The sequence below is a fragment of the Amphimedon queenslandica genome, unplaced genomic scaffold (genome assembly GCF_000090795.2).
Source record: "Amphimedon queenslandica unplaced genomic scaffold, v1.1 AMPQUscaffold_12035, whole genome shotgun sequence".
Lineage (NCBI taxonomy): Eukaryota > Metazoa > Porifera > Demospongiae > Haplosclerida > Niphatidae > Amphimedon > Amphimedon queenslandica.
In genome coordinates, this window is record NW_003547726.1 from 3,599 (window position 1) to 14,500 (window position 10,902).

The 10,902-nt window shown below is 35.1% G+C and overlaps 2 protein-coding genes across 2 annotated transcripts in view; both read left to right on the forward strand.

Annotated features, from left to right (window-relative positions):
• LOC109588536 (protein sidekick-1-like) overlaps nt 1–4,943 on the forward strand; it is a gene marked incomplete at its 5' end in the record, with an annotated part of 8,406 nt that extends 3,463 nt beyond the window's left edge. The window contains 7 exons of the mRNA XM_020004684.1: nt 1,558–1,875; nt 2,294–2,632; nt 3,274–3,576; nt 3,969–4,404; nt 4,455–4,520; nt 4,574–4,633; nt 4,679–4,943. Coding sequence (XP_019860243.1) covers nt 1,558–1,875; nt 2,294–2,632; nt 3,274–3,576; nt 3,969–4,404; nt 4,455–4,520; nt 4,574–4,633; nt 4,679–4,790 — 1,634 coding nt within the window. The remainder of the gene's footprint in view (nt 1–1,557; nt 1,876–2,293; nt 2,633–3,273; nt 3,577–3,968; nt 4,405–4,454; nt 4,521–4,573; nt 4,634–4,678) is intronic.
• On the forward strand, nt 4,831–10,716 carry LOC109588537 (titin-like; the record flags this gene model as incomplete). Its single annotated transcript, XM_020004685.1, has 7 exons — nt 4,831–4,859; nt 5,021–5,166; nt 5,735–5,977; nt 6,730–7,071; nt 8,158–8,769; nt 9,230–9,550; nt 10,342–10,716. Coding segments are annotated over exons 1-7 (2,068 nt in total), but the record flags the coding sequence as incomplete, so codon positions are not given.
• Between the last annotated feature and the right edge of the window lie 186 nt (nt 10,717–10,902).

A 10,902-nucleotide genomic window follows, 5' to 3' on the forward strand; every position in this document is an offset into this window, starting at 1 on the left:
ATGAAGAGAGCTGCTCTAGAGCAAATTTCCACTGTACCTCTGAAGCGCCCACTGGTTCTTGGCCCTAACCGTCGTTTTCTACTTCCAATAACAACGGAAGAAACAACAGAGAAGGCAAAAGGTGCCGTACCGGCTAACACGAAACTTGCAAATAAATGGGCTCTTCATATGTTTCAAAGTTGGGTATCATTTAGGAACTCCATGTCAGAGGAAAAGGTTCCTGAAGACCTTCTAGCATGTAAAAACTTGGGAAGTAGTTTGCTATTGGCTTTGTTGCTTTGTAAGTGAGGCTAGAAAGGAAAACGGAGAGCCATACCCCCCTGCCACTATAAGAAGTCTCCTCACTGCGTATCAGAGAATATTGCAAGACAATAAGCTAGACTACCATCTGTTTAGCAAGAATGATTTCAGGTTTAGAGATATACAGAATACAATAGACTCTGTGTGTGTTACTTTAAGAAAGGAAGGGGTTGGTGCAATAAGGAAGGCTGCAGCAGTAATAACTAAAGAGGATGAGCAGTTATTGTGGAGTAGTGGAGTTATGGGAACAGACTCACCTTGGCCTCTCCTTTGTGCTGTATTTTACACTGTTGGTCTTTCTTTCACACTGAAAGGTGGTCAAGAACATTGCGACCTTACCATTGATCAGTTTCGTAGGTTTCCTCAAGACCATGGAGTATACGATGAAGACACTTACTACCAGTACGTAGAGCATGGGTCGAAAAATTATCAGGGAAGACTAAGTGATCTGGATTCTAATAAAGTCAGCTATATATACCCACATACACACACACACACAATACTACATGCGCAGCCAGATTATTCCATACCAGGCATGTGTCCAGTACAATTGATTGATCTTTATATATCAAAACTACCTAAGAATCCAAAGGCCTTTTATATGTAGCCAATGCAGAGAATAGATAGTGATCCAACATGTCCATGGTACCAGGTAACACCTATAGGAGTCAATACACTCAAAAATATGATGGCAAAAATGTCAGAGTTGGCTGGACTTAGTAATCGATACACAAATCATAGTCTGAGAGCGACAGCTTGCACAAGAATGTTTAACGCAGGCATTCCAGAAAAAATCATAGCTGAATTTTCAGGTCACAGGAGTTCAAAAGGGCTACAGAAATATGAACACACTTCCACCAAACTTATAAAGGAGGCTGGGTTGGCAATAAAAGAAGAAAAGATTCAAGTAAAAGATGAAAATTCCAGTGGCGAAAAGGAAGAAAAAATCAAGAAATTAGATGCACTGCAGACCTGGAATTTTCAAAACTGTACTATAAAAATACAATTATAGCTTCTACCATGCCTAAGCATATTGCATGTAAATTAAGCCTTACTTGACAAGCATTCATTATGTGATATATTGAACATTCAATAAATTCATAAAATTCTTATTATGTAATATAGTTGCTATAAGCAACCAATAGGGAAAATTAATAAGTCACAATAAATCTGGCTTATTGTATCTGTTAAGCAATAACATTATCATTACACAATGTGCATTTTAATTTATTTTCCTCTCTTTCTCTCTCTCCCCAGCTCCATCATCCCCTCATTCTCCAGTAAACACTACTGCTGTCAACATTCGTTATAATTCAGCCACCATCAGGTGGATAGTCCCCAGTATAGCATACACTCCTGAGGAATATGTTGTACTTTATGGAATTAATTCAACTAATATGAATGGACTAAGTTCTGTCGTTAATGGATCAACTAATTTCAGGATTACTGATTCCGTGTTAACGGTTGATCTATTTGATTTGACTCATGATACAGTCTATTATTTCAGGATTAGGTCAACTAATACTGAAGGATCTACTGAAAGTAGTGCTAATAGTTTTAAGACCAGAGAAAAACGTGAGATCTTAAATGCAATTCATAACATTGTTTCAATATGTCAATGGACATGCATGTACATGATTTCAAAATTTTAAAGGATTAGACTTTCACCCAGAAATCATTTATATTTTTGTACATTTAAATCAAGCATTCTGCCATTCACTATTTAGATTTTGTGGATTTTATTGTCTCAAAATCAGCAAAAGCTAAAGCCCTTGAAAATTTTTTATTTATACTTTATTTTGAACTATTATTTTTCTACCATGTACATGTCCATGCATGTACATGTACATGTATGTATCTTGATTTTTGCAAATTTTATTTTTTTCTTAAATCAGTGAAAGGCAAGGCCCTCAAAATTTTTCATCTACTGTGTAAAGTGTAAACATGTAATTTATTTTTTAATTATTTTATTTTATATTTATTTATTTTTTAGTTTTCTTATTGTCTGCAGCCCCTACTGCTCCTCCTAGTAATTTCACTATAACCACTAACACTAACTCAAGATCTCTCTCATTCTCCTGGGACCCTCCTCCCCTTGAACACAGGAACGGATTCATATTAACTTATAATCTTACTTGTTACGAAACTGTGGGTGGAGTCGTTAATTTAATAACCACACCCAGTTTTCCTCGTATTGTCAATGAGAGTGGTTCAGCTCAGTTTGTTCTGAGTGGGTTTCGTCCAGGGACTCTTGTTAATTGTACTCTGACATCGTCTAATGATGCTGGTACTGGTCCTACTGCTATTGCTTATATTAGTACTATACAAGAAAGTAATGATATTATTAGTATTTTTGTTATTATTATTATGATTATTATTGTTGGTAATCCTTATTATTATTATTGTCATTACTATTAATAAATATTCTTGCTTACTATTAATACTTATAATTAGTATTATTTTTAATTATTTTTAAAAAATTTAAAAGTACTTCTACAATTTGCCAAATTGCATTTGTCTTAAAAATTTAAATTTGAAAATTAAAATTTTAGAGTAGTACATTTATATATACTTGTATATGCGTACATGTGCATGTACACGTACACGTATGTGCATTTGTTAAAACAGTACTATACAGTATCAATCTACTTAAGCTGTACAGGTAGAAGTACTTGTTGGAGTTAAATTTGACAAGTTGTTATAATTAGCAGATTCTATTTTGGCAAATTTGTGTACATGTACCTGTAGTAGCAGCCAAAACATTTTATTGCATTCGCAATAGAAAGCTAGTATTACAGTAGTAGATGTAGATATGTAGATATTAATCGTTATTATTTTTTGTTAATTTTTATTAACTCTAATAGAATATAATCATAATAATGATTAATAATAATAATGATGATGATGATAATAATAATAATAATAATAATAATGTATTATTATTATTAATTTATTTCATTCTTTTTTCTCCAGCTCCCGGTGGACCTCCTCTTAATTTCATGATACACACAATCACTTCTACTAATTTCACACTCTCCTGGGAGCCACCAAACCTTCTCCTCCAATATGGGATGATCACTGGCTACACACTATCATGCACTGAGCTTGAAAGGAACATTGTACCATCTTTATTTCCTATAAATTATACTCCTGATCTAACTAATGCCACTGTTAGCGGATTGAGACCATTCACGGCTTATAGTTGTAGTTTAACTGCTAGTAATGCAGTGGGGGCTGGACCACCTGCTATTGATACACCAATGACTGAACCTAGTGGTAAGAAATAGATAGAGGGGGGAGGGAGGGAGAGAGACTACATGTACATGTACCATATTTTTTGGAGCTGTAGCTGTCACTTTTGTACTAATTACTAATTAATTAACTGCAATATTGAAGATCTATTAAGGTTTGAATGTGTATACTTCATCTTAAAAATATTATATTTATTACTTATGAAAAGTTTTTGCTTTTTAAAAGCTAAGTACTATAACTTTTACATATACATTGTATGTACACCCTGTCGGAAAAATTCAGCATGTACACAACTGTTTGACTCATGTTTCCTGCATAAAACATGATGTTTCATGTTTCATTACTTCTTCATAATGTATGTACGTGTACATGTACATGAATTAATTTTTTTTCTTTTTTTCCCTTCCCTTCTTTAGCTCCTAGTGGTGCTCCTCAATCATTAACTCTCACTTTAATAAACTCCACCACTCTCACCCTCTCATGGCTACCGATACCTGAACTGCAACAAAACGGAATCCTCACCAACTACACAGTCGGTTGTAACCAAATCCCCCCACAGCTGGTCCCTGTGGAGGATACGCTAGAAATGACCCAATCACGTTACATGCATAATATAACTGGTCTCAGGCCAGGGGTGGTCTATAGCTGTTATGTGTTTGCTAATACTTCAGAAGGTAATGGACCAAGGGCTATTGGTAACATAACTACTGGTGAAGATGATAAGTTAGTGAATAATGGAGGTAATACTGGAGTGATAATTGGTGTGACTGTATCAACATCACTATTAACTGTATCTATGAGTGTTATAGTAATACTGGTTATATACATTAAAATAACTCAAAATCAAAAGAGGTATGTAAATGTACACAATCATTACTTAACTTGAAGTTTGTGGTTCTCAGACAATCCAATAATGAGATTGTAATGGATTGCAGTCCAGCTTATGATGTAACTGAATTTAAAACAAAGTTAGTTACACTATTGACTATTACATTATGTTTATACACACACACACATACAGTACTGCTGATGATATACTAATGAAGAATAGTCCAGCATATAGTACAGTACAACAAACACAGTCAGTTATATAAAATACAATTATTATTATTATTTAAAGTAATAGATCAACTGTTGAGCCAGTGTATGATACAACTAATGATGAGTATGAGATTCCTCTTCCGCCATCTTCTACTGAATATGAAATACCAACTGTGACTGATAAGTCTGATTTATAACTTAATCAACTCTTTGTGTACAAATTGTTCAAAGTTTTATATGCTCTTTGCTAGGTGTACCATATTGTTGTATTTTAGTTACATTATTTTCTAGACGTGTGTGAATGCTTGCATTATTTTAATTCATAGTACTTATCAGCATTTTCAAAAGCAGCTTGGTATTTTTCAGCACGTGTTTAGCGTGCACTAGCTTCGGACTCTTCCGCATTACACCCACGTGTTATTAGTAGGCGTGGCTCATTGCTTTATAAATTTAACGAGAAGCCTGGTCGACGCTTTCTCTCTCTTTGTTCTCTTTCCTTCTCTGATCCTGTTTTCAGATGTCTTCTAAGAGGGAGCCTCATCTTATATCTCTTATTATTGGCACCACTAATAGGTAAGGTAGAACATAACGTGAATATAATCAGGATTAATTGATATGGGGCTCATTTTATCCCATCAACCCAATCACTCCGTATCCTGATGTACATTTATATCAATAGCCATAGATTTAATACTAGGAATATCTCTGTGTCTCTCTCTTTCAGTTTATTATTTATTGCATTTCACACTTGTACTTTTTAAATTAGTGTAAAATCAACTTGCAAGTGGTTAGTGATTTTTGGGAGAAATTAAAGTCACGAGTTGTTTACCTAATATACATTTTATATGTACTCGTTTACATTGAATATATTTAAGAGCATTTCCTGTAGTAGTGTTTTATCACTTGTATAAATCTACACTGTAATACATATACATGCATATTCAAGATTATTATATACATGTCTTTTTAGTTTTTTTTACTATAATAATTTTTATTTTCACATTCCTCAATAAAGTGTAGCACAAGTATTATTAAACACATGTACTTTATGATTACATGTACATATATTATTAGTATCATAATTATCTCTATCTAATTATTATTATTATTATTAATTTTATTTTTAATCTCTTTGTTCCAGTTGTTGGTAATGTCTCCATAACTTCAGCTCCTCCCCGCTCCTCTCCAGCTGTGTTTCAAGCAGGAGAGAATGTCACTCTAACTTGTTCTAGCACTACTAATACTTACTCATGGACCTCATCATTTTCTGAGTCAGCAGTCACTACTAGTAACATTACTGGTTTGTTCCTTCGTGGAGCTAATACAGGAGATCATGTGTGTAACTCAGGAGGAAACACTGCCACTTATACAATATCAGTACAAGGTAGCTACAGTACATGTACTTATGAATAATGTACATATACTATGTATGAATGGTACATTGTACATGTATACATGTATGTCCATATTTGCATAATGTGTGAGTACATGTATATTGTAGTGTATGAGGAGTTGGGTACTTGGCCTGTGTGTGTGTGTGTGTGTGTGTGTGTGTGTGTGTGTGTAGTGTAGTGTAGTGTAGTGTATATAGTATGTACAGTATATAGTGTACATGTATATAGTATGTGTATAGTATACATGTATGTACTTGTATGTCCATATTTGTATCTGTATTGAGTAGTTGGGCACGTGGTGTGTGTGTTTGTGTGTTGTAATGTAATGTATTATAATATGGTTTACTGTACATTATATTGTAGTTGTTATAATTATTATCATTGTATTATTGTTATTGTGGCTTGTTGTGTTTATATTACATGTTGTTTGTTGCACATTTCTCTATTATCCACGTGTATTATATTATCAACATTATAATTCCCGATTGATGAATTACATATATGTATGTTTATTAAAATATATTCATTTATTTCTCTGTCCTTTTTTTCCATTTTATGTATATGTATATACATGTACTCTTTCAATTATTCTTTTTTCTTTCTTTTTCTACTCTCCCTGTCTCTATCCTTCTCTCCCTTATCTCTCTCTCTATCTCTCTTTGTTTGTCCCTCTCTTTTTATGTTCACATCCTCCCTCCCCCTCCCTCCCCCTCTGTCCTCTCATTGTTTTTTTCTCCCAAAGGTACAACTGTTTGGTACAACAATCCTCCCCCAGGGCGACTCCTACCAAACAACACTGCAATATCAGTATACAGTGATGTCTCTGAGGTCAGATGCTACACTGGTGACACTAGCACTAACAATGATGCTACACAAATACTCACTCCAACTGGTTCTTCCCAACCTCTTACATTCACAAACAGGGAGGCAGGGTACCTTAGAAAGAATGGTCAGACCTCAATAAATAGTGTTACTAATGGGGTATATACTTGTCAATATACTAATTCAACTGGTGGTGTTTCTTATACATCATTTGCTGTCTTTCCAAGGAGCAGAGAGCCTTCTTCTGGCTCTAGTAATACTAGTAAGTGGGTGCACATGCACTACACATGCATTGGCACATGTTATCCACATGCTCTATATAATACTGTGTACCTCCCACTACCTATTGGGTATATGATTCTTGTACATGTACAGTGTACATAAAATGTGTTTATTATTATATTCACTTGCAGTATGTTAGTCATAATAATGTCCCTTTGATGTCACTGTTATACATGTGATTCATTTTCTCTCCTACTCTTTTATGTATAAATATTCACATTTTGTGGTTTCTAATGAGAGCCTGTACTGTCTATAATGAGGAAAAGAAAGAATATTCATCAATATGTACATGTACATGTATGTACATGTACACTCTAGTTAAGATTTTTTTTATGAATAACATCAAGTTAATATCAATTCACTTACATGTACTAACATAGACATCTTTTAATGCTCTTCACTAAAATAACTTTCCACTTAAATTGATGACTGTCAAAGCCTTAGCTGTTTCAGTACATGCATACATGTACATGTACAACAACTATACATGTACTTAAATGTACATGTACATGTGTACATGCACTTAAAGTTGCTCTGCTGGTAGTATATTAATCTGAAGGTCAAGGTGAAAATGAATTGACTGTAGAGTCATCACTGGGGGATTATCCTGAGCAAGTGCTTAGTCATTGTAATGATGGTGTATTGGTGTCCTTAGTTTATTATTTTTGTTCTAATATAGTTTTGATATTTTTAGTGAGTCAGTTATCTTTGTGTAATCGAGGAGATAGCATATTAGGAAAATGAATTTATAAAGTACATGTATAAAGCATACAAATGTGCATGTGAAAGTATTGTGTCAGGGTAGTACTTTATCAATTAGTACATTCACATGTACTGTACATGTTAATGCTATATCATATGTATCTACACTTATGGATTGTTGACAGTTTGTATGAACATAGAGTGTACTTAATCACCTTTATCTGTCTTCCTTTTCCTTTATTGTTATCACACACTCTTTCTCTCTCTCTCCCCCTCCCTCACTCCCTCCCTCCCTCCCTCTCTCTCTCTCTCTCCCTCCCTCCCTCTCCCTTCCTCCCTCTCCCTCCCTCCCTCTCTCTCTTAGCATCTCTTGAAGTCCAGTCAGTTGAATACAGCACTAATAACGAGTCAATCATAGTTACCTGTATAACCACTGGCTGGCCAGCAACTCAAGTTGTATGGAAGCACAACAATGTCCAGCTATCCCCTGGCAGTGGATTCACAATGAACCAAAGGGTGATGGACAGGGAGCAGTGTACATACAAGAATGACCTCATTGTTGAGAATGCCGTGAATCATCTCGGCACGTACAGGTGCGAGGTCAAATCACTGCGTCATAACAACGTTACCATAGATACCACGGTCGGGTCCGTGACCGTGCAAGCGGCAGGTAACGTACGAGTTGCCGTGACGACCATGGGATCGCAGGAAGTTGGTGAATCTTTCTATCTAAACTGTACTGTTAATAAGATAAATAATGTGTCACTGGAGATAAGATGGATGAAGGATAATGTGACTATAGTCTCTGATATGAGTAAAGGAGTGATGCTTGGTGGTATTGGAGAGGATGCTAATTCTGTTAGTAGGTTGCTTACCCTGAGTCCTATCAGACTATCACACACTGGTCAGTACTCCTGTGATGCTGTCAATGGTAGTGCTGTGGATGGTAGAGCTACCATTAAGGTTGATATTGATGGTATGTTGATTGATACATAATAATTTATTAAGGTTCAGTTTTTATTTTATTTATTTTTTTGAATTGTTTATACATGTAGTTGTTATTTGGAATTATTTATAAATTTTTGTTTATTTTCTATGTTTATTTTATTGGAAGGGTCTACCCTGTAGTGAGATACTTTTGTTGGTTTATATTATTTATTTGTGTGTGTTTATTTTTAAAACCGTTTTATTGTATCTTTTTCCATGAATGTACATGTACATGTACAATTGTTTCTGTCTTAGTTTAATCTTTTTTCTTTATTTTATTTATTATCTTTTTATGTACATGTACTAGTACAATTGCTAGATTGTACTCCTAAAAATGTACATTTATTTATTCTTTTTTTTTCTAAATCCCTCCCTCCCTCTCTCTCCCCCTCCCTCCCTCCCCCCTCCCTCCCTTCCTCCCTTCCTCTCCCCCTCCCTCCCTCTCTCAGCTCCCTACCTCTCCCTCTCTCTAGACCCCAGTCCTGACCTATCCCTCACACTGGGAGAAGAGTACACCCTAATGTGTGCTGCGCTATTACCAGACTCACTCAATTCAACTGTTGCTTCCATAACCTGGTACAAGGACTCTTTTCTTTTCACTGGGAGTGGTATCACTACTAATTTAGCCGAGGGAACTTCTAATCTTAATCTTGGTATGGTTCTCTCTGAAGAGGCTGGTAATTATACTTGCGTGGCTAATGTTTCGTCTTCATTCATTGATACTGGATATAATCTCATTGTGTCTAATACCACACTAATCACTGTGTCAAGTAAGTATGGATAACCTTGTACATGCACATGCGTTTAACATGTATGGAGAGAAATAAGAAAGAAGGAAATTTTTTAGAGAGAGAGAGAGAGAGAGGAAGAAAGAGAGAGAGAAATAAGAGAATTCAGAGCTTTTTAGTAGCTGCAAAGAATTAAAAGTGTCAGTATTAATAAATATGTACATGTACATACATGTATGATGTGACTATGCATGTACAATGATTAAGATATGGAGACATAATCTTGAGCCTGTGTATGTGTGTGTGTGTGTGTGTAAACACTCGAGAAAGAATGAAATTGAATAAGGAAGTTTTATCATTATCAACCCAATCACAGTCTACCACTATACACACTAATAATGCATACACTGCTGATAGTAGGATTACTCACTGACACTCATTCCTTATTAGAGAACATGCATCAGTTACTGTACTGAGTTGTTTTGCTTAATTATACTTTATAATAATGACACTATCTACAGTCAGTATTGGTATGCTGTATTGCATGTACAAGTACATGTACACGTACAGTATATGTATGTGTGGCTAACATGTACATGTGGTGTGACTGCAGTATAGTGAGTGATATTGTGTGATGTTGTTATAGTGTTGTGAGTTATGACAGATGTTATTTTGTCTGACCTCAATCTCTTTCTCTCTCTCTCCCACATACATGTACATGTACATGTACAGAACATGCACATTCACTATAGACTCCATTTTTAATTGTTTACCTTCTATCTTAACTCTCTTTTTTCATCTCTCTCTCTCTTTCCCCTATCTCTCTCTTACAGTGCCTGAGCCTAATTCAGTTGTGTTGGCTCTTAACTACCTATCTCCACCCTATTACGCTGGTCTCAGACGTGACCTTCAATGCTCCATTGATTCATTATACATACACAATGATCCTACAGTTACAGTCAGCGTTGATATACTGTTCAATGACACAATTGTTCGTTCTGGACTTTCTTCTAATGGGAGGAAAAACCTACAACAGTTATCGAGTAATCCTAGTGGAGGGCAGTATCGAAAGACTTTACAATTTCAATATTTTGTTTCTTCTGAGGATTCTGGTGTATACACTTGCATGGTCAGCGTGTCGTCAAATTATTTATCAAGTTATATTGTCAATGCTTCCATTAGTAGGACCAATGAATATGACATTGTTGGTAAGTAATTCTATTTATAAATGCATGTACATGTACATTGTATGTTCCTGTTGATATAGCTGATGTGATATGATTTAATGTGTGTATGAGGCTATCAATGCATGTGATGTACATGTGGTTTGGTATCTTTGTATTCATGAGATTATCTCTTGTGTAAACAGGTTTGCTACACCTGTTGTCTCTTGT